The sequence below is a fragment of the Eutrigla gurnardus genome (assembly GCF_963514095.1).
Source record: "Eutrigla gurnardus genome assembly, chromosome: 15".
Lineage (NCBI taxonomy): Eukaryota > Metazoa > Chordata > Actinopteri > Perciformes > Triglidae > Eutrigla > Eutrigla gurnardus.
This window is the reverse complement of record NC_139938.1, coordinates 8,509,581-8,535,159: the sequence shown is the minus strand read 5'-3', so window position 1 is coordinate 8,535,159 and position 25,579 is coordinate 8,509,581. Positions and strand designations below refer to the sequence as shown.

The following is a 25,579-nucleotide window of genomic DNA, read 5'->3' as shown; positions in this document are numbered from 1 at the left end:
GAAAATAAAAAAATGAATTTAAATAGATTAGCTAAAAATCAAAAGGTGGGCTCTGGTTAATTGTTTTTACTCACAGTGAATATTTGCTTTTTTTTTTTTTTTTTAAACAGGAAACTAAAATAACTCTCCACCCATGTCCAGTTTACTGCAACACAAGCTAAATGGAGAACTTAATTTAAACCGCACATAAAAGTAATTACAGAACATTCCTCCAGAACACTGTCAATTACAATATGGAGAGCAACTTCAGTGAGCCACAATGAAAACATGGCAAGAGGCAGAAACACTTGGGGCCAACAGGAAAAATACGAGCGATCCCTTTAAATTAGCTTCAGTGTCAAATCTTCCGCTGGCCCCGCCTCCTGGTCCCTCGCCGGCCTATCGGAGCGCAGTGCACGTGACGAGCGTTCTTTGCGATGACCTCATCCCTGGTGTGGGATGACGTCAAATTCAAGATGGATGGAATCACGACCAGCGCGCAGAAATCTACACAACAGTGAACAAAGTCCCGGCCGTGTGGAGGAAAGAGCGTTCTGACGACGGGCAGGGTAAGTGTGGACGCGCCGGCAAAGTTACCGCGAGGCTCCGCTACGCGGGAGGCTGGAACATAGTTGGAAGAGTCGCTTTCTCCGTCTCCTCCCTGACGTAACTAGAAAAAAGGGGCTTGTGCTGCCGTTCAACCCGACCAGATAGAAACCTATTTTGCAGCCGACCGCTACGTCGTGTCGGGCCAGGTTGAACCGTTTTTGGAAAGATAGAAAAACAAACACACACACACCACTTCCACCGGGGGGTCGGGTAAGTTAGCGGGTACAGTTAACCCCCCCCTCGCGCACACACACGCACACATACACGCGCACACACTCCCCTCGCTGCTCTGTCTGCACCGACTGTGTTTTCATTCCGGGATCGTCGTGGCGGAGTCCATTAAAATGGGCTCAACTTTCCCCCCTCCTCATTTGACGGACCCGTTAAAGCGGAACAGCGGCTCTTTCGCCTTGTTACCCGCACAAGACGAGACACTCGTGACTCTCCGCTAAAGTGAAAGTGGCGTTTCGGTTGGAGAAGTTGTGTCAGTCCCGAGAGAAACCGAGCCTCGTCTCGTGTTGTGGTCTCAAGTTTGAACGCCTCACTTCCGGCGGGGAGACACCACGGCCGAAACGACGCCGTTGGGTCTCCCGACGTGGACTAACGGGTTCTGATGGAGAGGTTTTGACGAATGAATGAAGCGTCTGCCCTGTGCCCATGAGCCTATTTCAGCGAGCGTCAACACAAGTAGCTCGCCTTCCGGTGACCATTTTCAAAATAAACGCCTTGAGGAGCAACATGCGTTGTTTTTGAGAAAACTAGGATTGTAAAAACCTTAAATGTGAAAAATGTTGTATTTAAAAAGGTAACTGATATACAGCCTCCAATATGACCGTAAAGTTGATCCACCCTGCTCTCAATCAGCGTTAAAAAAACTACTAACTTAATTAAAACCTTAATTAAAGTGTGATTTATTGCAGTGCTGGTGTATTAACCATACCTCGAAGGGATGGTGGAGCTGTTTTCCCCTCACTTTTCACAATACTATTTCTGTCTCTCCCTCCTCACTTTTACTGAAGGTTAATTTTAAAACAAGAAAAAATCTCCATACTGCATATTTGTTATGCGTATCAGGCTAAATACAGGCTGCCTTCACTTGTTGCTGCAGTTAACAGATGTGTTTTTCCAGTTAAAAAAAAAACATGTCATCTATATTATTATTTTCTGTTGATTTTCTCATAAAGGTATTTTAAGTAGTGCCTTAACTATACAGCAGGGGTAAACATACGTTCTGTTTGTATTTTATGTAAAAATGATATGGAAAACAAACAAACAAACAAAAATAATTTTAATTTGATTTTAAGTGTACCTGTAACTAAAAACACAGGTTACACACACTGAACCCAAACCTACGGCCTTGTGTACCTCATTAACAGTCTGGTGTACATTACAGTGGATCAGCCTTATGTCCATTTTACCCTGCTAGAGAGAGAACCTGCTTACCAATAGAGGATTTCCCCCAGGAAATTGTTTAGCTTCGGTGATAAAACCGAAACTTCCTAAAACAGCTCATCTGACAGTCAACTCAGTAGATGACGGCCTAAACAATAGTCACACGTGCTAAATATAAACGCAGATGCTGCATGAAATACCACCTCTGCTCTTTCCTCTCACAGAAGCATATGAAACATAGTTTAGCTGTATGTGGAGGTGATCTTTTCCTCTCGTGAGCTGACCCACCAATGACGCTTTTACTTTAAAGCATGTGTCTGTGTTACTGAGGCTGACTTGACAGAGCTGCGTTTTCATACCTTCTCACTCGTAACATAATGTCCATAAAAGTGTATTTCTTTCTGTATTAATGATCTTCGTGTTGGGGTTAAAGGTTAAACTGTTGATGACATCACAAATGACAACCAGCTCAATTGCCAGAGAAAACATACAGTTATATCTTCCATTACTAGTTAAATTATGTTAAACTGTATAAACTATCACAATGTACTTAATTTAAGTCATTATTCATAATCCCAAAAAATTGCGTCAATGAAAGCATTTGAAATTACTTCAATGATTAATCGTTTATGAAAATATGTGCTAATCAGCACTAAGTCATAGTAATTACTGTATATCATTGGTGTCATTACTGTCCCTTAAAACAATTAATTATTTTCACATTCAAGACTTCTTGTTGCCTCTATTGACCATCAGGTGGCAGCTGATAACTTTTTAAAGTATATTTAATGACTGTAAAAAGTCAAATTATTTCTTAAATGTGAAAACAAATTACATCTTCCTCTTGCATTAATTCATGAAGAATTTAAAATGTATTTATTACAAAAAATGCTCATAAATAGTCAAAACCTGCAGTAAGATCAAGTTGTTTTGACAGAAACATTTAAACACTGTAGTGGATTTAATTATGCTGTTTAGAGATGATAACTGTGTATTGATTTTTTTTTAGATGCTGATATTTGTTTGATATTATTTTACATGTTTGTAGAACAGTTGGCACATGTCGGACTACAGTATATAAAAATGTATATATACTGCGATAATATCATGTAAATCAAGTATGTATCTATGACAATGATGGTGTTGTAGCGTGAGCAATGACCAGATATATTAGTATAATATATTTGTCGTAATAATAAGAGGCCGATAGTGCAGGTACCTGACCTCCGGTTGGTTATTATTGCATGTGTGCATGTGTCTGCTCATACCTGCCTTTACACTTAATGATAACCTTTTGATTTACATTCCTGCTTTAAATTGTAATCCTCTTGTCTTTCAGCCATGGAGAGCCTAGTGCATTACAGCAATCCTTCCCATGCCCTCTCCGTGTTAGGGGTCCTGAATGAGCAGCGTCTGCGGGGCCAGATGTGTGACGTGGTCCTGGTTGTGGCGGACCAGAAGTACCAGGCCCATAAGAGTGTTCTGGCTGCCACCAGTGAGTATTTCCAGTCCCTGTTCACAAGGATGGACGCAGACTCGCTGACAGTGGTAAACCTGGACTTCTGTGAGCCTGACGCCTTCGAGATAGTTCTGAATTACATTTACTCCTCCTCACTTTTTGTGGACAAAGGCAGCCTGGCAGCCATTCAAGAGCTGGGCTACAGCCTCGGAATCCCTTTCCTCACCAACATTGTGTCAACAAGGCCCCATGCATCCTACTGTGTGTCGAGAAAAAGGCTTTCGTTCTCAGAAGAGGATGAGAATGATCTCCAGACAAGGAGCGTCATTGTGCGTCGGGTCCGGAATGACGCAACCCACCCCTCTCGCCCAAATTATCAGAGGAAAACACCAGAGCGATCGTCGACTCCCCACTCTACTCAAGAGTCGGCTCCGCCTCAGTCAGAACGCAACCGGTATGAATCAGTCCGGAACTCTGAATCCCTCAGCAGGAAACCATCTGAACAGAGTGACTCTGCTGAAAGGAAGTCCACCTATCCCTACGCCTCCATATTAAAAGGGAACTCATCACACGTCACCTCCATCAGGCCCCAGCTGACATCATCAGTGTCTTTCAGTGATGCGGAAGTGCAGCACATCAGGCTGCAGTCCGACACTAAAGAGGAGGATGAGGAGCTGGAGTCCCACTATCAAACCAAAGTGCCATTTCAGGGTCAGGCCACTGAGCCAAGCCAGACCATAGACCGGAGTGGGCCGCTCATAAAAAGCCTGCTCCGAAGATCGTTGTCCATGGACAGCCCCGTTCCGGTCTTCTCACCCACACTGGAGCTCAAGGAGATGCAAAGTCGGGAGCAGTCTGTTGTTAAAATGGCATCAAAAGCCTCTGGGCCGGAAACATCCGCTCACAACGGCAATTCAAAAAGAACATCTCCCCTGGTTCTCAGGTCAAAGTGCCCCAGCAGGTATGATGAAAACACTCAGGTAGAAAGAGAGTGCAGTGTGAAGGCTGAGCCCAGCAGTCCACTCGCCGACCCCATGGACATTATTCGAATCACAGTCGGAGAAGCATTGCCGGTCAATCTCAAAGAACTGCAAACCAACTATGACCAAGATTCCAAGCCAGACTTCACTCCTTTTGGGAAAAGAAAGGACAGGCCGGACAACAGAAGGTACCCGTTCAAGAAGACCAAAATCTTTAAAGAACACACCGTCTCGCATGATGAGAACGCGTCAGAAACAGTACCTCAGAGTGCCAGCGGCGACGCTGACGAGCCACCTCAGAACAAGATTTTCAAATGCTGGAACTGTTTAAAGGTGTTCAGGTCCAATGCTGGACTGCATCGTCATGTAAATATGTATCACAACCCCGAAAAACCATATGCTTGCGACATCTGCCACAAGCGTTTCCATACCAACTTCAAAGTGTGGACTCACTGCCAAACTCAGCACGGTGTCGTACAAAACCCGGCGTCCTCCTCCAGCTCCTCGGTGCTGGACGAGAAATTTCAAAAGAAGCTGATAGACATTGTGCGAGAGAGGGAAATAAAGAAAGCCTTGCTTTGGAAGTTAAAGAGGAACAAGCAGGGTTTGCAATCTCCTGCACTCGCCAAGAAGAGATCGAGGCCCAGCTACATATGTCCTTACTGTGGGAAAGTATTTGTGTTCCAGTCTCAGTACAGGCAGCATTTAAGAATGCATCCCTCTGAAAAAGCTGACCAGGACGCGGCCGACGAGAGCATCCTCTACCAGGAACAGGATGAGAACGTTCAGCAGAAGAACACAGACGCTGGTGCTTACACCTGCAGACTTTGCAATATGAAGCTGTCGTCCCTCTTTGAGCAGGGCGACCATGAGAGGGGCTGTCGCCATGCAACCGTGTGCCCCTACTGTGGCCTCCGATTCTCAAGTCCCACGGTCAAGAAGGACCACGAGGCGCACTGTAAGTACAAGAAACTGACGTGCCTGGAATGCATGCGGACCTTCAAGTCCTCCTTCAGCATATGGCGCCACCAGGTGGAGGTCCACAACCACAACATGATGACGGTTAAAGACCAGATTCACCTGAAGCAGCAAGAGAGCAATGAAGAGGCGTCCGAAATCCTCAGTGAGGAGCATTACAGCGACGAGCCTCACGGGAGCTCGAGAGAGATCATTACTTACAGCGACTCCTCAGGTCCGCCCATGTATGATTCCGAAGACTCCTCGTCTTATGTGCCTGAGGACCTGAGCATGGGCCATCATGGCAAGCTGGTAGTGAAAGAGGAGCCGATGGAGGAGGCCGTGAGCGAGATGGACAACTCCGAGGGCACCAGATCTGGGCCCGAGGAGGCCGGAGTGTGGCCATGCGAGAAATGCGGGAATCTTTTCAGCTCACGCAAAGACCTGGAACGACACCAGGAGCTGCTATGCCACATCAAACCATTCATCTGTCACATCTGCAACAAAGCCTTCAGGACCAACTTTCGCCTTTGGAGCCATTTCCAGTCCCACATGTCGACCGCTAACGAACCTGGAGCCAAAGAGATCGACAGAGACGCCTCACCTCTGTCTCCCTCCCCTCCCGTGACCCCTCAAAACTCTGAGCGTCCCTCCCCGCAGGCCTCCGTGCTCAAATCCACCCCGGCGGCGCCACTCGCTGCGGCGATGGCTGATGAGTCCAGCAGTCCGGAGCCCTGCAGCTCAGCAGCGAGCAAAACGACGAGGCCCGAGCTGGAGCCCAGCAGCCACAGCCCGCTGTCGAGGTCAAACAGCGCAGAGAACCCAGGTGGTCCTCAGGAATCCGACACACTCTTCTACCACGCGCCGTCTCTCTCTGCCCTGACGTTTAAGAGGCAGTACATGTGTAAACTCTGTCACAGGACCTTCAAGACGGCCTTTAGCCTCTGGAGCCACGAGCAGAGTCATATCCATGTGTAAGCATCAGACGGGCTCTCCATGTGCATTTCTCTTACTTAATGTTGGTATAAACACACCTCAGCCTACAAAAGGAAGACTTTGAATGTATAGCTTATTTGCTTGCCTCCAATGTCATATATATATATAAATATATATATATATATATTGAAGTGGCCATGTTCATTAGAGGTGTAAACGTGAATGTGCAATCAAGTGCTAGATTTCTCTGTGAGACGAGATGAGTATAACTGGTTTATTTTCTTTACAAAATGAGCATTTATCTATTTTAAACCTCCTTTAGTTGTCTACTTGTATTTATCTATCTAGGTGTTTTTGAGAAAACAAGCGTTGTACCCCTCATTATGAGCCGTACCACTTTTTGACTTAAAGGTACAGTGACAACTATATACATTGTTTTCTCAGTGTTGGAAAAAGTGCTTGTTTTTTTTGTTTTTTTTTCTTGGAATCTGCCGTTGAATTACAGATTGGTGTTTTTTGCTCTTGTATCAGATCTATCTCTTGGTGTGAGTGACATCCCTAAAGATAATATTGGTGGCCTCGACAATGTTTTTAATATGCACTTTGTTCAACGGTTTGATTCTGTTAGAGGGGGTTTGTTTGGATCCTTTCGCTGACTGAAGTTTTAGGCTGCAGAAGTATAAATGGTAAATAGACCAAGTACTTTTGTTTCTATATTCTTAGCATTCCTTTCAATTTTGAGTGAATGAATTTGCGTTCTCTCACATTTGAGTTTCTTATTGCTTTTGCATCATTTTGTGTAATGGACTGATTGAATAAGACCGTCAGTATACTACAAATGTATATGTCAAACTGTATATCAAACGCACCTCAGACACCTGTTGTTTTTAGGACTAGGACTTCTGTATGCAGCCTTAATTAATTGCGTAGTCTTCATGCAGTATTTTATATTCCTAACTACTAGCTACTTCTTTTTTTTTTACACGTACACAAATGAATGAGATGAGTGCAATCATCACTCAATATGAACACAAAGCGTTCTAAATGTTCCTGAAAAAACATAATTGTGAAAAAGTGCTCAGACGAGTTTAGTAGTGAAAAACTGGTCAGTGAAAATAACGGGCTGATTTGATATATCCTAAATATAACATCATTCAACCTGTCAGAAGAATGTTTTAAAAAGCACACAGTAAAGCAATGCAATTTATGGTTATATATAAATATATATATATGATATATATATGATAAATACAAAAATTCTATAATTTGTTAGACGTCACAATTTCTGAATCACTAAAGTCCACCACCCCAGTGCAACACCAGTGTGGTAATAACTGAGCTTTACAGTGCTTTGATGGCCTTATGCAATTAAAACGATTTTGTTGATATTATTTGACATGAAAGCACAACAGAGTTTCACATAATTTATGACTCAGGCTTTTCAAGAAGAGGGAAGCATTAGAAAGCAAATATTTTATTCTCTGAATGGTGACAAAGTGTTCCTGCTCCCTAAATATGTTGATTGTATTCAAGTTGTTTCACAATTGCATTCTTGTACAAGTGTGTGTATAGTTCTGCTTTGGCTTGATGGATTAGACCTTTTGTCATAAATTATTATGATTGCTAAACATTTGGGAGATCTTGCATTCAAGGAGTGCTCCACAGAAACTATGGGGATTTATTTTCCTCTGTAACGCGAGCTGAATTTTGATGTTATTGTATTATTTTGAGAGATTCTGTATTGATAATAGTGCTTTTGAATTTCTTGTGATAAAATGATTTCTGAAAGTTTCACAGAAATGATTAGAGTTGTATACATGGAAGTGTTTGTACCCTTGATTTTGTTCCAATTTTGTTAGTAAACAAAGGTTTTATCTTTTTAGTATTCCTGTGCTCTCACTGCAATAATGAATATTTCTATCAGCATTGGTTGCATTATTGTTGCTTTTGGAAACTTGCAGCTGTTTTGTGTTTAGGTTTTTCTACAGTTTTTTTTGTGCTTCATTTCTGTAATAAAGAGTAACAATGGAGTATATATACAACCATGTGTGATATTGAAAATTATTATTTTTTCCATAAATAGGATTTCCATAACCCTGCCATTAAAACTCACTCTTTTAGTGCTTGTGTACATTTGGGTATCTGTAGTGCTCACCAGCCCACAGACTATGAAATAAGACGACCCAGTCAGTTTTTTTGTTGACCGTCTAGATCAGAAAACATTCAGATTCAATAAGACATTCAGATTTGGCTCCCCTTCTTATGTCACATGCATGCTCATTAGAATAATGACTACCTCCACCTACAACTTGAGAACAAACCTTGCAAAGGTGAGCCATATTTTTCTCATGAGCCAAGTGAGAATTTTTTTTTTTTTTTACATTAAAATAGGTAAACATGTTCTTAGTTCATCCTCACATCAACTCCTCTCAGTCCCCCACTCATGCCTCAAAACCAGAGGTGACCGAGCATTTTGTTCCCTTCTTAACTTCATTCTAATGTCCTCTTACTTAGCTTTTAATCTGTTCATTTTATTTAATATCTCCTAATTTCATTTTTTACTTCCTTTTTGTTTGCATTACATTGTTGTAATGCCTTTGATGCACCTCTTATGTCTTTATTTGTGTATACGTATCATTACTCATCTGCCTCGACTAGAAAGCACTTTGGGTTGTTTTGAATGTGCTATATAAATAATCTGACTTGACTAGTAGAACCCACAAATATAAGTGTGAATTTAAAAATGAGCATATATCCCCTTTAACTTTGTCTTATTTGAAATAGACACATTGGAGCTCTGAAGTTACCATTCAACCGTATTCATTATCTAGATTCACTGTGTCTTCTTTTTCACCAAAACTCTATTTCCACCTCTGCACACTGCCTCACTACTTCAAAGCCAGCATAAGACAGCCTGCATACAATATTGACTTGATTGACTTTAGGGCTTTGGATTTAGTGACACACAAAAACATTTTGTCATGCATTACCAAATCTATGCATCCATCTATCTTGCTTGTCTACCTGTATAACTGCAGTATGTGGAAACGGACACAGACGTTATCCTGTTGGCACAAGACCCGGAGTCAGGGGATGTTTTTCAAGCTGTGGGCCACGATGACAAATTCTGGCTGGAAAACTTGGGAGTGAATTTAGGAGGCGTTTGCTTTAATTTGGAAAAATTGTAAACTGGAAATCCTGTCCTACCCATGTGGAAGGTCAAACTCTCCATGAGCTGTGCAGGGAGGAAGTTTTCACATAGATGAGGAAATGTGCTCGCAAACTCTGCCATATCTTTTGCATAAAGGGGGGGAAAAAATCTGATTTTTTTCTTATTATATGATCCAGTCTTGTGAGTTTCTCATTGCCATCAGCTTTTTTCTCATCATAAATGTTGAGAAAGGTTGACATAGTTTGAAAGACCTACGGTTGTTAACTACGATTAGCTACAATGAACAACATTTATTGCCATAGATCAACAATTTACAGATTTGACATCAGAAACTACTTTTGAAAAGATATATTGTGTTATTTGCTACTGTGTTGACGTTATATTTCTAGATGAAATGTGAAGATTATTTGAAAGAGAAAGCTTGCAAAAAAACAAAAAATATTCTAAATCATCATTACATAATTGAGATTCTTAGGTACAAGCAATATGGAAACCACAGCAGAGACATCAAAAACGTGACTGATTACACGGCCTCTGCTTCACTGTACTGGAGCTGGCAAACTGTGTTTCTGGTCATAAAAAGAGTTGTCAGGCATGACTATAGATACAGTTATGGATCAAATCGTCCAGATCCCTTTTCCTCTCCGTCTTGGATCGTCCTCACAGTGCCAGCGTATCTTTAATCAGCCGTCTCATCGTCGTGCTCACAGAGGTGCCCAGAGAGTCTGTGATCTGGTATGTGATTTTGTAAAGGTAGGGCTGGACATCTTTGAGACTGGTGTCGAAGACATTGTCCACTTCAGACTGGGTGGGCATCTTTGGCAGGTATTCGTGGCGGTTTATGACCTCAACCACATTGATCACCTTCTCGCCCAGCTTCTCGCCCACCTTCTCCCTGCAGATCTGTCTCTCCTGCTCATTGGCCAGGTTGACAACGTTGACCTTGATGCTCCACACTTCCCAGGGAATGCACTCGTCAGAAAAAGGCCAGCGAGACTTCTTCTTCTGGTAAAACTCCAGGGAGATCTGCCCCATGCCATCGCTGCCGGAGTTGCCCAAAGCATCCTGTAAGATAGCATGTAATCAAGTCGTGAGATTATAGGCCTGCCCGAGTATTGCAGTCAGCAATCACTCGTTGAAACCACCAATTACCTTGAAATCAGACACGGCTCTCCTGATCACCCTGTCCAGCTCCTCCGAGGACACCCTCACAAAGGTGAAATCGATGAAATCGCAGTCGAAGTCCAGAGTGCCCACGGTGCCTATGGAGTAGGTGCCCTCCTTTTTGTAGTGAAACTTCCCGGAGCTGCGATGCAGTAAAATGGTGTGCAGCAGCGCCAGCATCGCTTCTTCCACCTGCCTCGCCTCCACGGTCACTTCGAGCACTTCTGAGCGGCAATTCATTGCGAAATGATGGTTGTTACCGTTCACATGGGACGGCTGTAGAAGGCTGGCGACGGCTGCTGTGGCCCAGCTCGATCACGTTAGGTGACGAAGCTATACTTTGTTTACCTCTGCGGATGGGCGGGGCCTAATCCCACTGCATCACAGTATATTAAAACACGAAATGGTGTTTTTTCACGAAGGCTAACCTAAATCTAAATTTAATATGTGCGAAATGAGCACATGGACATTGTTGCAACAGCTAGCTAGCTGTTTGCTACAAATGGGACAGGAAGATATTGGTTATGGTGACAGCTGGAAAATCTACGGCAAGTCGCGAGGTCCACAACACTGTCTTTGAGGTCGTTTTTCCACTTACTGCGCCTTTTTAATGGAACTTACATCGACTACTTTATCAAAAACAAAGAAGTCCTGCTTAAAACAAGGTTTTTAAATACCACATCTTGTCCTCCGTTAAGAAACACGCTCCTTTTTGCACGACGACCGGACAACAACAAAGTCTCGCAAACTGTCGCGGTGCATTCTGGGACTTACAGTTTGTGCCACATATCCGTTTAGAAACGGCAACTTTGTACAGTCGGACCGAGCCGCAAAGCGAGTCCAGCGGCGAGAAAGGCACTCTTCGTCTTCGGGACGTTTTACCGGGACTCTTGTTCGATATCTGGATATTGTTCAGTGGAGCAGACCGGCAGACTTTGGACATAATTCCGTTTCGGGAAACTTTTGCGGTTTGAATAGCTAATGAAGAATAGCTAGTTAAGCAAACCATGGCGAAGATTAGCTAACTAAGCTAACAACCATATTGAATGGGAGGAGGAGAGAGTGTTGTTCTGCAGTTTATTCGAAACCAGATACTACGTTAGCTCTCTGACAATGCTCCAGCTCACTATAACCAGCTTGCGTAGTTTGGGACTTTAATGGTCGTTTTAAAGCGAACGTTACCATGGAGTACTGCAACACGGATCACAGTACGCGTTATGTGTTTTGGGGGTTGACATCTGTGCTGTTATCAGCTGTGGGAGATTGCTTTTAATGATTTCGTCATCGCCTGATCAAATGCATGCTATGAGGTCCCCGGGGTGTTGCTCCGAGGAGGCGTGTTAAGCTGTTATCGTCGTTCCCATTTGCGAAGAATGTCCGACTCAGAAAGTCCCAGCTCATATTTCGGTGTGGAGGATCCGCAGTGGCTATGCATGGTCACGCTTTTCTTCGCGTCCCTCGTTACTCTGATACTGTATTTCGTACAGTATTTCCAGCGAGGGGCTGTGGGGGACGAGCGGACGGCGGCAGAGGGCAATGCGGCGGAGGAGGAGGAGGAAGCCGCGGCGCTGCTGGGATGGGCGCTGTCACTGAAGAGCTGGAGCGGCCAGTGGAGAGCAGCTTGGTGCAGGGCTTTGAATGAGCAGTCGAGGAAGCGTGGGGTAAGTCTCATGACCGCCGAGCCACGGCCACCCTGCTCTGTGTAGGCAGGAGACTCCAATAAAAGTGCAGATTTCATAGGGAGTCACTGTGTTGGCATGAGACAGAAAGCAGCACCTCTATAGTCTGGTTTCTTTTTCGTTATCAGTATTACCACAACACTTGACAAGCCAGTTAAACAGTTGAATATTCCTCCTCTGTGAGTTGTGTCAAAGGTTTTTGCTGTTTTTAATGTTTACGTCTTCTTCATCAGAGTCCCGTTCTGTTGACATTTGAGGAGGATGACGATGTCGAGGCATCAGAACTGATGGTCAGCCAAGTGTCCAGCTTTCAGAAGTCTGCCAGAAACAAGGTACGCCAACCTTCAAGTCTATTATTAATAACAGAAGGACTTCTGGGAGATATCTGGATCAATTCTACTATTGTTGAGTGCTGGCGCTGTGTCCTCCTCCTCCCAAACACTGCAAAAACAATAGATTTAGTTTTTCATGGTAGCTTTAGTGTTCATCTTGGTTATAGCAGCAGACACCGCTGGATTTGTAATGTCCTTGTTAATGTTCTTTATTGACGAAAGCTGTCCTTCAACTCAATCTCCCCTTTTCTAATTATGTGGAGAGGGAGTAACTCTACAGCCAGTCGTGCATTTTAGCTTGCAGTAGACGAGCACTGACTCATCAACGCACCAACTTTGGTTCAGGCATTTCCCGCATTAATTTAGATTTAGCAAATTAATCTGCTTATCTTTTTTCCGTATGTCCCCATGCTCATCACAGGAATCAAAAGACACTATGAATGAACACTTCTGCTTAAAAAGAAGATATGAAACACTTGTATGACGCGTCTGTCAGTGAGATTGATGTACCGACCTGCTGAAGGCTGTGTGTGTGTAAACTACCACCGGAGGGCTTTTATTTTCTGAGAGAGAGGTCAGATAGGGCCAAATTGCTTGCTGTGTTGCTGGCCCAGTTGGCTTTGCAGTACTCCCAATGCAAACTCAGCCTTTTCTTTGTGACCGTCGTGATATGGAACAAAATACCAGGTGCTCTGTTGTTGAATGCGGGACTTTAATGAACAGAGGCTTATATTTGCCCACATGCTGTGTTTGTGTGTCAGTGTGTGTGTGTTTGTGTGTCAGTGTGTGTTTGTGTATTTATTGTGTGTGTTTGTTTGTTTGTGTGTGTGTGTGTGTGTGTGTGTGTGTGTTTGTTTGTGTGTGTTTGTGTGTGTTTGTTTGCGTGTGTACGTGTGCTCGCTCTAAGAAGCTTACATAGCTGTCAAGCTCAACACTGAGGAGGAGCAGGCAGACAGGAATGCACCAGCACCTATGTTTATGCTTAGGTTTCCCCTCACAGTGATGTAATACCCAGCTGGACCCAAACACACCCATCCTCGAATTAAATCAGAATGAATCCAATGAATAAATACATTACAAGTGAGAGGAGGACACGTATAATACTTGTGTGGTCATTTTTCTCTGTTCTCGATGCATTACATGTGAATGTGATTCATTGAAGCTGCTGGTAATACATTTGAAAGCTAGAACACATGTTCTTCTCTTTTCCCAGTTGAGCATGAACTTCAGCTAAGGCAGATGTTTTGCTTCTGGATCAGTTTCAGCAAAAGTCAGCCCCCGCTGGTTTTATTTTAAGTTGTTTGTGCTATGTGTTTCTGGTGGAAGACTTGACAGTAACAAAAATGTATAATCAATGAATCCATCTACTTCCTTTTACGCATGGATGGACATACACCACCTTACAGTTTAGTACACATTGTACTTTCTGTTTGAGTTGCTTTCATTTTACACGGTATAACTAAATGCGAGTCACATGCAAAGACCTCACAGCTGTAGCTCCGGATTTCTCAGTATATTTATCGCACTGATGCCTCACTTTGTATTCCCAACAGGCCGCTTGCTGCAGTGTGGTCGGGGAGAAGTTCCAGTTTTCTCTCCGTGCAGCATCGACCACCATGGCTACAGCTGATCCTTGTAAATACTCAGTCTGTATAGCTCCACTGGAGATGCAGGTAAATACTCTTTAGTTGGTCTCAAGGCTTCTGTCAAAGTCGTACGTTTCATGAAAGGAAACAATACTCATTTTGTTCTTTTGTGCATATCCCTTTAACTCTGAGGCGTTTAGTTTCATCCTGTGGAAGTCAGTGTCTTTTGGTTTCATGGGAGATTTCATTGAACACGATGTGCTGCGCTGCATTGGCTCGCTGCTGGCAGGACTCTTAGATTAAATGGTTGGGGTATCTTTCTGTGCTTGGCAAATGTCCCGAAGGCCTCATTAACATCTCTGTCAGGCTCAATCCCAGTACGACTGGCCCACTTTACCTACATGCACATTTGTCAGGCGCCTTCACACTGAAAATGGCAGCAATTTATTTTACTTATTTATTTATAATGACCAAATCTGACTGGGCTCTTTTTCCATAAAATATTGCAGTATTGAAATGAAGTCAAACGTGATGTGTTGGGATATGTAACAGCTCGTGTATTACACCCTGGTAAACTTTCATCCTGTTCTTCATTCATTTCTTGGGTTATACAAGCTAACCCAATTGTATTACGGCTATTTTTAAACCAATAAGGTGCTTGTCACCCCCTCTGAACTCATTGTGCCATAAATACAACCTGAGTGAGTGAGAGGCTGGAAAGCTGAAGTCAGGATTAGAGCCGGGCGGTTTTGTTTTGGTTGTGGATCAGTTGTTGTGGCAGGAACAGAAAGGGAAAACTCCAGTCTCCTTTTCACTCTTAATTGTTTCAGCTTAGTCTGGAAACATTGGAGAGCCCTTTCAAATGTCCTCACCCATCCACTGGAACATTGGTTAGCTTTTGACTGAGATTCGTGCTAGAATGGACGTGGCTTGTCATGTTCTGAGGGCTGGGATATGTGGACCAGAAGCCCCAGCACATGGACACAATAATAAAAAATAAAAAAAACACCCAGTGGACCATGGCTGCTGAGTGTACTTTGTCTTTTAACACACTACTGCATCACATGACCTGTTCCATGTGGGCCACATGTGACATGTGTCGTCCCAATGCAGTAACAATGCATTTACATATCTGTTGTATGCCTTCACTACAGGCACTTCTCTCTTTGTCATGGTTAGTCAGGTGATATGAAACTAGATTAATGGTTAAGCAACTTCTTGGAAACCTACTTCTTTTCTTCATCTGACGTGGATGGAGTATTATTATTATGCATCTTAGCCACACAAAGCTGTTTTTATGAACCGATCCAGGTCTTATCAATGCAGCCTGTGATATTGTTCTTCTGGATCCATCTAAGCATTCTCTTTTCTATCTGATAAGGCCTTTGTTTGGCATCACAGAGGCGGTTGTTCAGTCTTACACTGGAATCCAGGCGTGCCGGGACAGGATGGCCCAGTCTGTTTTCTGCCTCTCTCTTTTCTTTTCTCTCCTCTTCTTTCACTTTGCCTCTCAGGTGATCAAGGGGTTGATGTTCATTTTCCTCACCTTTTCTTCTGAACCTTTCAAGGTTTTATAATCCGGATTTAAAATACAGGACATGCTTCAAAGAGAAAGAATACAGTCTCATAAAACAAAGACAGTTAACAAAGTGTTCTTGTAATTAATGGCATTACCAATGGTAATGGTACATTTGCCTCATCAAACATAATGAATAAGTGAATTCTTACGTCAAATGTGCTGGATGACCAGAGAGGGAGGGGCCTTACCTCCATTTGGAAAGTGGAAAGTCATGCTTTATTTGATCTGCCTAACAGATGACAAACCATTTTTGAAATGCTTGTTTTCTGAATGGAGTTTGGATTGGTTGGAGGTAGGCTATGCTGACATCCGTCGTCTACCGCTTATCCTGTATTCAGGGTCGCGGGGGGCTGGAGCCCATCCCAGCTGACAGCAGGGTACACCTCCATCAACACTTAATAACGTCATCTAGACATAAATACAGCAGCTACCTTGTTGTTTGACCAAAAGACAGTCTCTGGTTTCACCACATAGTCTGGTCTGGTCTCTGGACTAATATGAGCTGCGATCATAGACCTCTGGGGGACTCACAGGAGACAATATTTGTTTCCTCCATTTCTGATTCAGCAACATCAGTTTCCACTACTGGGGATAGTTACTGCAAACAACTTAGATTAATACTCTTTGGCAACTGTGGACAGCTACCAATAGCTCTCTTGGGAAAATCAAAACCCCTTATTCTCCTGTTTTGGTTGCGTAGTGGTTGACGCACTTCTTTTGCATCGTAAATCAAGTCTTCATTTTCCCAGCAGATCGTACCCGGTAGACAGAATGTTAAAGTGAAACTGAGGCTTTTAGGTATCAAATCGAAACACTTACAGCATCATTATTCTATAGTCGTCATATTGTGCAATCCACATTTACCTCATAATGATGAGTCAAAGCAAAAACCTACTGGCAGTTTAAACACCATCCTGATTTCCTCTCCTCTGTGTTCCTCAGCTTGACCTCCAGATGCAGGAAGCTAAAGATGAGGTCAAAGTGAGCTGGGGAGTGTCTCACTTGGGGACAGGGGAGCTGCAGGTGACGCCCGCTTACACCCAGGTAATTTTGACAATGGGATTACAGACTGTCTGTAGAGGTTCCAATGCACCAAAGTAAACGCTTATACACCAACACAGGGAGAGATGCTTCACTGGCCCAAAACAAAGAGGAATTGACTGTTTCATGTGTGTTATGCTCAACAGATCTGTCTTTATTCTGTCATGTGTTCAGTTTCATAAGTCTAAGGCTAAACGTAAATGACAGCTCTGAAGAAACATTCATTAGTTTGTATTTTGTAACTGAATCCATCTGTCTGTTGATAGTCCAAATCATCTCCATTACAGTGAGTCAGAACAATATGCTGGTAATATGTGGGATGTGTCTGATGTCATGTCTCTCTGTCAGGACAATGCCAACACACTCAGTGTAGCAGCCATAAAGGAGCAGTTGAGGCAGCTATTGCTTGCGACGCGTCCCTCTGTGTTGCTGTGCTGCAGGTCTGCTCAGGCCTCGGAGCTCAAGGTGAGTCGAGGAGTCGTGTCTGACATGTTGCATCTTAAGATGTGAGCTGCAAATTGATAAATAGACTTGAAAGTGACTGATTGATATTTTTGTAACAGTGTATCAAATTAGCACTTTCGACTGCAGCAGAATTGCAGGTTGATGGCAATTATATTTACATTATATTTTATATTAACTACAAAGCAACTGTTTCTCCACAAAAATGAAAACGTTTCATAATTTGAGCATGTGATCATGGTCACTGCATGCTTACTGCAATTAAAGCTTGCACTAATGTAGTGCAATGAGTTTATGATGCGGACACGCTTTTACAAAAAGGGTTTTACTGATGTGCTCTTTGCCCACCCATCACATGATGCCCTGTCATGTGTTCTTGATTTGATCACGTGTCATGCGTTAAGTGACGAAGGGATCCTTTGAAATGTATTGCATTTTTCTTTTTGCATTTTACACAATATGAAAGAGAGAAAAGCGGGCAAATTGCCAATTTGAGAAGAAATAACAGGAACTGTTCTAAAAGTTACCAGATACGCAGATGATTTCTGTGTGTTTGATCTGACGGCACACCGCCAGGTCCAGCTGACATATTGTCTTTCAGAGGCTTTATCAGGTTCAGTTTTAAGCGGTATCGTATGAAACTAGACTACCATATGAATCTATTGGTACCAACCATGTCACGCTAGCTTCTCAGGAAGCGGGATGAATAATGCTCCAAACGTGGAAATGGGTCCAAACGGTGTATTTGCATATTTACATCTTGAAATTGGATAATTGTGTATTTAATGAGCCTAATCGTATTCATGTGCGGTGATGTTGGTCCCTAAAATTGCCCTTTCATTGTAGTGAGATAATGCTTTTGAAACTTGACCTCACTGTATACAATGACCTGTTGTGATCTCTAGGATAATCAGTCTCTCTTTACAACCACAGACTAGAGACGATCAGAGAGGACACTCGAAGGGTGGATGATTTTCATAGGTTTATTGGCAGGACAGGGTTTGTGAGCTGCTTTTAGAACAGAAGTGCTCGTCATTCAATATCCGAAAAATGCAAGTCATACCAAGACACCGCCTGGCTTTTTCTCTGGTGCTCCTCAAGACCTTGGGTGTCTTAATGTGGTATTCTTTGAGGGATTTTTCATAGTTTTCATCAATTTTCGAGCACCAAATCTGTACAATAAATGGTATCAATCCATTGCTGCAACAACTTATGAGACATGAGTGAGCATTGGGATGGCCATCAGAGACTACCATCATTTTTGTTTAACTCGATACATCATTGACCAGTTTGCATCATTGAGTTCAATTGAGCTGGAAAAGAGTGAGTTGGCTTACATTGTTGCTGTACATATTAATAGGAAGCGGCCAACAACATGGCTTCACCCCCAAAACCCCCTCGAGCCCACGACTGGAAGCTGCTGGTGAAGAACATCCGAGTGACAGTGAATCAGGAGGAGGATGCTGCAGGTACGAAGCTCGTCTCCTTAGAAACGTAGAGTTAGTAAGTAAGTTCTGATGAAACTCCTGTAGCTTATGTCTTTGTTCTGCACTGAGCGGTTAAGCCAACCTCAGACACCTCTAGTCTGTAACATGTGACCACGGTGGTCAGCTCACATCTGCATTACAGTGACATTTCTGCTTTATTGTCAAAAGTTATACCTTACAAAAAATAAAGAGATCCCTTCATTGTAGTATTTAAATGGGACTCATTTAACCCCCTTTCTTTGTGCATATAAAAATAATGTACAACTATGAAGTGTATTATATATATATATTATATATATATTATCATATTTGGTCTCATATGGTAGTAGGACTACTATTTGAGGGGCTGTCTCCGCCTCACGTAGTCCTGAGGCTCTCCAGATAGTGACGCAGAGGTTGGTTTGCCAGTTTTCTGTCAAAGGTGGCAATCAACTGCCTAAAGATAAACAACGTTGGCAGTGTGTTAATAATACACCCACAGCAGTGTCACTACACCCTGTGTGGTGGCATGGAGCTGCACAAGAGTTATGATTGAAGTAAAAACAAGGTCTTGTCTGTCAAGAAGCTAGAGGACAAGATGTTCTGAGTCATCAGACGCTGTTCAAATTATTGTCCAGTGTCCGACCGTAACATCATCCACAGCAGGCCTGTTTTGGAGTCATTCTCGGATTGTGAATCAGCAGTTTTCAGGACTCCAGACTTCCTCTTAAGCATTCAGCCAGCACTTGATATTGTACATCAGAGAGGTGACGCGGCGTTCATCACGTCCTTATCTATTTCCCCATCTGTTAAGTGCAGAACCGTCAAACTTGGTTTCACGTCACTTGTGCTGCTTAAGTGGATGCTCTGTCTGGAAAGCTTTTGCTGATGGTGTATTCATTGAGACACAGTGCTCTCAGTGTTGGAGTCTGACATGTGGCTAATAAAGTTCAGTTTAAATGCTCCATGAAACGAGCTTCATCATGTGCTGAGGAAGAGCTCTCTGCGAGGGCTTTGAGTCTCCTCCAACCTATTCATAATTCATCATATATATATATATATATATACAATGTACGCTGACCTCCCCTCCGTCCGAACATCAAAGTGAAGCAGAGGAAGTGACCACAGCATAATTTAATCTTGCAGCAGCACATTCTATGTGATCAGCTGTCAAAGGATATTGCAATGCTCTGAGGCTGGATCTTGCATCACACTGCTCTTTGTTCCGGTGTCTCTGATCTTCTCCTGCTGTGTTTGTAGGCAGCATGAATCCTCTGTGTGTAATGCAGTTGGATGATCCTCCACAGAGGTTCAACACCTCTGTTTTGAAGAACACCACCAATCCTGCGTGGGACCAGCCGTTTATCTTGTAAGCTTTATTGCAAACAATCACTGTTTTCTTGCAAAGAAGGTGTTTATTTCTGTGCAATCAACATCTGTAATGCATTTTCTTTCTTTTTATTCTTTTATTTTTCACCAGTGAATTAAATGGACGATCAAAAGAGCTCAACATTCAGTTAATGAATGATGGACAACCTCAAGAGAGTAAGGAAGAAATGACTGACTCCCCCTTTATCCTTTTGGTCACATGTTTAGTAACGACCGGACTAAAGCAGTTGTGTTTCTCTTTTCTAGATGCATTACTTGGTCAGGTGTCGGTGCCTTTCGATCTTGTAAAGAAGCAGCCCAAAGGACAGCAAACATTTGCACTCACGACCAAAGACGTAGTGACTGGATCACTTACTACTGATGTAAGACCGTCGTGTAGTTTAGTTCTCTCCACCTGTCTGAGGTTTTCATTCGTACAAAGTTTGAATAATATGTGGGGGAATTGTATCCTTCAGTTTACCTACCTGGAGCCCAGTGAGGTGAGGTCCTGGCACCCTCCCACCCCAGCCTCCAATAAGAGGGTGGAGATGGACCGTACAGTCATGCCCTGTGGCACGGTGGTCACCACCATCACCGCTGTGAAGAGCAAGCCGGGTCGACCCCCCCCTCTCAACATAGGTACAGCACCACACACAGTCCATCGTCCCCATGAAACAGGTGATTGAGCTAACACAGTGCTCCCTCAGATCCTGCCCTGAAAGCGGTGGCCAGCAAGTCCAAGCTGACGGAGCGGCGCGTATCAGAGCAGGCCTCCATGCTGGGGTCCACAGTCAGCAAGGCCTTGTCCTCTTCGGATACCGAGCTGCTGATGCTCAACGGCACGGACCCGGTGGCCGAGGCCGCCATCAGACAACTCCACCAGTCTGCCAAGCAGAAGCTCAAGTCCCCAGTGAAGAAGAGTACCATCATCATCTCTGGTATCGCCAAAGTAAGCACCAGAGATTCACTGTTTCACCTCTCAATAGTTCTCCTTTAATCCTCAGGATAATGAACAGCTTTGGCCGGGCTCTAGTGTTTGCTTCCCGAACCTGATAATCAAAGGAAAGAAACAGATCTTTACCTGCAGAGCCCTCAACTGCCAGCTAACAATAGCTATTCTAAAATGTTTCAACCCCTGATATTAACAATATGCTTTAAAAAGTCAGGTAAAGCAGAGCTTTGCCGCTTTTCAGTGGTGGCACATGTCCACATATGTCTTGTTTGCTTAGTCACACACCCTCCAACATAGGTTTTCTTCTTTTGAACCACCAATAAACTCCATGGGTTAATGATTATATCTGGCTCTTCCAAATACAGATAAAAATTCCCAAAACAGTTTGCCTCATCCGACTGCCTTCCTCTCGTCATTTTAAGACCGATGAACACACGCCCAGAGCTGCCAATGCAAATAGTTGGTCACACATGATGTCCGAGGAAATATTTGCATGAAAAAAATGCAAATGTTAAAGCAAAGGAAATCTCTTTTCACTCTAAACTGATTTTGAAAACGTGAATATGCTTAATTTTCCCAGACGCCCTTGTCTCAGGATGACGAGCTAGCTCTGATGGCGGGCTACGCCGCAGCGATGGACGCCTCGATGTCAGAGGGCAGCTCCACTCAGGATGTGACCACAGCGATTGCGACAGGGGCCAGCAGCCCTCCGGACACGTCTGAGCCCCAGGAGGGCCCCAGTGGAATCGGCCGGCCTCCAGACGACTGGGAGAGCCAAACCGGAGAGCAGCTAGACCACACATCGCTGTCCATGTGTGTGTCCGAGGCAAGCTGCAAGAAGAGAAGCGGTGAGAGGTCACAGTGACTCGCTGACGACCAGAAGCCATGAGTAACCGTAGACACGGGGGCATAGCTGCTCTCTAAAACATAACATTGACAGACCGAATGATACATTTTCTCCATTTGGCTGTTTTAATGGCCATCTGTTGCTCCTCGGTGATGCAGTCTGTTTTTATGTTCTTGTGTCTCTTTCCTTCCAACTGTTTCAACCTTTCCTTTCCTTTTATCATCACTGTCATCCTAGAGGAGAGCAGTGCTAAGCACACATTATGTCCACATGAGTAAGTTCTTTAATGAGTCCCTTGTAGTATCTGTGGTACTCTAGTATGTGTAATAACTGCTAGCTAACAGTAGAGTAGATAACGTTGCAATGTCGAATTCATTTCAGTTCATGTAGAATCAATTAGACAATAGCAGCTCACAATATTGATTCTTGGGCTCACGATTTGAATCAAAAATGATTTTCGATTCAAAAATGATTCTCAGTTCAGTACCGAGTGGTGCTAATTTCAGAATCTACTCCAGCCCGCAGATTACACTGTATTTGTTTAACTCTTTTTATATTACATAAACACATTGTTATTAATGAAAATAATAATATGGATATCAAAAATTCCAATAATGCAAACTAGTGCAGAGTAAAATACCACACATATATTGCAGATCAAACAATCTCATTGCAGTATTAATCAAAGTGATTCACTATATAGTATGTTGTTGAGCCTTAAGCTGTAGGAATTGAATGTATGGAGGATACTTTCTCCATTTGTCATGAATTAGTTTTCAAAGTATAGTTTATAATATCAACCAAATCTAATCCACAGACATTATTAAATCCCAGAAACTCCTTAAGGAGGAAGGAAGGAAGGAGTGGCGGTGCGACTGCTCTCTGTTGGTACACTTCAGGGTCTGTTAGCTGGTGATCAAAGGGAGAAGAAACCAAACGTTCTTCTCCAATTTGTCCCCTCCATGAAAGATTTTATCACCATCAGTAATCCACAATCTCCATCTAACATAAAGTTTGTGCCACCGCTGCTTCAGCCGTCTTCAAATTGCTGCCACTTGAATATTTTATTGGTGTCATCCTGACACAGTCCTCCACTGAATATACCTGTCCTTTGCCTCTCCACTACAGGCAGCTTCCTGCAGAAGAGCGCCAAGCTCTTCTTCCGGCGGCGTCACCAGCGCAAGGACCCGGGGATGAGCCAGTCGCACAATGACCTGGTATACCTGGAGTCTCCGGCCGCGGTGGAGCAGGCCAGCCGAACAGCCACGCTCAGCCGCATGCTCCACCGCAAGAGCAAGAATAAGAGCAAAGCCAACGGCTCTACCTCCACTGGGGAGCCACAAGCGTGACCCCGCCCCCTCTCACCTCAGTCCCTCCTACAACAACTACCATCACCACCTCCACCTCAATCTTGCACTGGCAAACTTCCTGGCTGACTTACTCCCCCTAATGCCCAACCTGCATACCGGGGCTCCTGCATTGTGAATGGGAAAAGCTGTGCAGACAGAAACAAAAAAAAAATCCTCTTTTACTGCCGTTTCCTGCTTCCTGTATGAAGCAGTGATCCCCCCAAAAGAAAGTGTGTACATGTGTGAATGAAGGTCTCCCGTCTTGGATTAATGGTATTTTAAGAGGATTATTTTGCATGTTTCTTTTATCCAATTTTATGCAACATTTAGAAATCTTTTAAGTGCTTTTGTGGCCTTGCTACCCACGGATGGGAGCGGCGTGGGCTGTCACTCTTTTACCTCACTGACCCCGAGGGCGAAGAGTAAACTCTCCCTGCTGCAATCCGTACATTTCCTACAATGGACCAACAGGACCAAAGATGAACAGAAGAGTGGTGTTTGTATGATTTGCACAATATTAGTATCTTTTATTTAAAGTGCAATGACAGGAGCTACTCATGTAACACATTCACAAAGGGAGATGATCTCTTCACTGCACAACCGGTGCAAGTGGGAGAGAGTAATGCGACTACTTTTTTGACACTAATACTATGAAATACGGTGTTTACTTCATTTAAAATCCTTGTCGATTCAGGTGAAGCAAGATCAGAGCAACAGCTAGATTTGATGTGCAAATGAAAGCCGAAGCAGTCATGTATGAACATGGTAATTACCCTTCTCAAAGGAAAAAAAACAGTGACACCGTGGCTAATATGAAACTTTAGCGATATGTTTCGAAATTATATGCAATTTTCTCCTTTGTCTTCCTAAGAGAGTCCTCCTGTACGTTACTGTTGTCAGCAGGGTTGTTAGTGTGTCAAAAGGGAACAGAATGAACCTTTATCCAGGGACTGTGACGTTACACATGTCGCATTGCGTACTAATGAAACTCGTTCATCGCTCATGTCACCCCAATTGAATCCTCCGTTGTTTTAGTGGATGTTTTTATTGTTTTTAAAAAGATGTAGCTTTGATGAACACATGAACAAGAGAGAACGTGTGAACACCTTTTTTTTTTATCCAGCTAATGATTGTATTTTCTTTTTGTGAGCGGCTTGTTGAAGACATTTTCATGTACACCATGTTAACTACTGTTTATCTGCTCGGAGAACGGACGCAGCAGTGACGGACAGAACTAACAGATTTGCCTTACAGCTATTCTGAGGATGATGTCACGGGGTGGACAGCGGACTCTATGAGACTGTAGCGGACTGTTGGGAAAGGCTCTGAGAAACGAGGGTTCCTGCACCATCAGCAGTGTCTATAACCTAGAAGCCTATGCACATATCTGTTAAGTGAGTCTTTACATTATTAGACGATCTGAGAATTAAAAACACTCAACTTTGCTGTCCATGACTCTGTCCTGCAGCTCCAGTGTGGGTTATCTTTGTGTCTTGGTATACGCAGTATATTATGGACTTCAGCCGGGTTTGAAATGTATTCAAAAGAATAAATATGAATAAAGTTGGATTACCTTTTCAGAAAGAATCACCTTTAAGCTGCGAGTTGGGGAGGGGGGAACGGCAGCCTGCATCATCGGCTACTGTTCTGCATTCAGTTAGCATTAGAGCTGCATGTGATTGATAAACTGCTTCCTGGTGGGGTTTTTTATTGGCATCTGCTCTGTGCACAGAAACTGACTGACACGGCTGTTCACGCTGAATGTCAGTCATTTCCCTGCAGGGATTGTAACTCCTATGCATATCGAGTTATTTCATTTTCAGCAATAAATATTGATTGAATAACTGCCACCTTGAATGTCCAGGTTCGAGTGAATTCTCGGTAACATGTTGATCTGCTGCTTTACAGAGGCTCATTTCTATTTTGGTGAATATGATCAATACAAAACATATCAAGTCCTAGCATATGATGCATGATTCAGGGAAAGCAGACCTCCCTCTTATCAAGTCATTTAGTCTGGAAGTGACTCCTTGGTGGGATATTATTTTCATAAAAAGTCAAACAAAATGTCATTGTAGTAAAAATTAAAATTAAGTTGCATGAAAATATAGATTTTTTTTATCAACTTTTCATTATTCTAGTGCTGCAGTGTATATTATTCTCTGTTGTTTCATGATACATTTTCACTTCACTGAAAAAATGTGTCTTTCAGACTAATTTACAGGGAAATGACTTTATAAGAGTGACATGTTTTGCAGGTAAAACTGTTT

General features: G+C 43.2%; 4 protein-coding genes across 4 annotated transcripts in view; 3 read left to right on the top strand and 1 right to left on the bottom strand.

The window, feature by feature from the left end:
• Positions 1-25,579, top strand: part of ripk4 (receptor-interacting serine-threonine kinase 4) — a 92,615-nt gene that overhangs the window by 40,626 nt on the left and 26,410 nt on the right. The window lies entirely within an intron of this gene.
• Positions 409-8,364, top strand: zbtb21 (zinc finger and BTB domain containing 21). Its single transcript, XM_084028333.1, has 2 exons — positions 409-548; positions 3,320-8,364. Exon 2 carries the CDS (start codon positions 3,322-3,324, stop codon positions 6,352-6,354), a length of 3,033 nt encoding a protein of 1,010 aa, XP_083884459.1. The 5' UTR covers positions 409-548; positions 3,320-3,321; the 3' UTR covers positions 6,355-8,364.
• On the bottom strand, positions 9,760-11,307 carry atg101 (autophagy related 101). Its single transcript, XM_084028517.1, has 2 exons — positions 10,637-11,307; positions 9,760-10,549 (listed from the first exon to the last, which is right to left on the bottom strand). The coding sequence occupies exons 1-2, from the start codon at positions 10,886-10,888 to the stop codon at positions 10,145-10,147; spliced, it is 657 nt and encodes a 218-aa protein (XP_083884643.1). The 5' UTR covers positions 10,889-11,307; the 3' UTR covers positions 9,760-10,144.
• On the top strand, positions 11,475-25,159 carry c2cd2 (C2 calcium dependent domain containing 2). The gene is made up of 13 exons (XM_084028516.1): positions 11,475-12,309; positions 12,561-12,659; positions 14,213-14,332; positions 16,767-16,868; positions 17,214-17,330; positions 18,688-18,796; positions 20,054-20,162; positions 20,274-20,338; positions 20,429-20,544; positions 20,638-20,800; positions 20,869-21,110; positions 21,694-21,961; positions 23,089-25,159. The coding sequence occupies exons 1-13, from the start codon at positions 12,022-12,024 to the stop codon at positions 23,307-23,309; spliced, it is 2,019 nt and encodes a 672-aa protein (XP_083884642.1). The 5' UTR covers positions 11,475-12,021; the 3' UTR covers positions 23,310-25,159.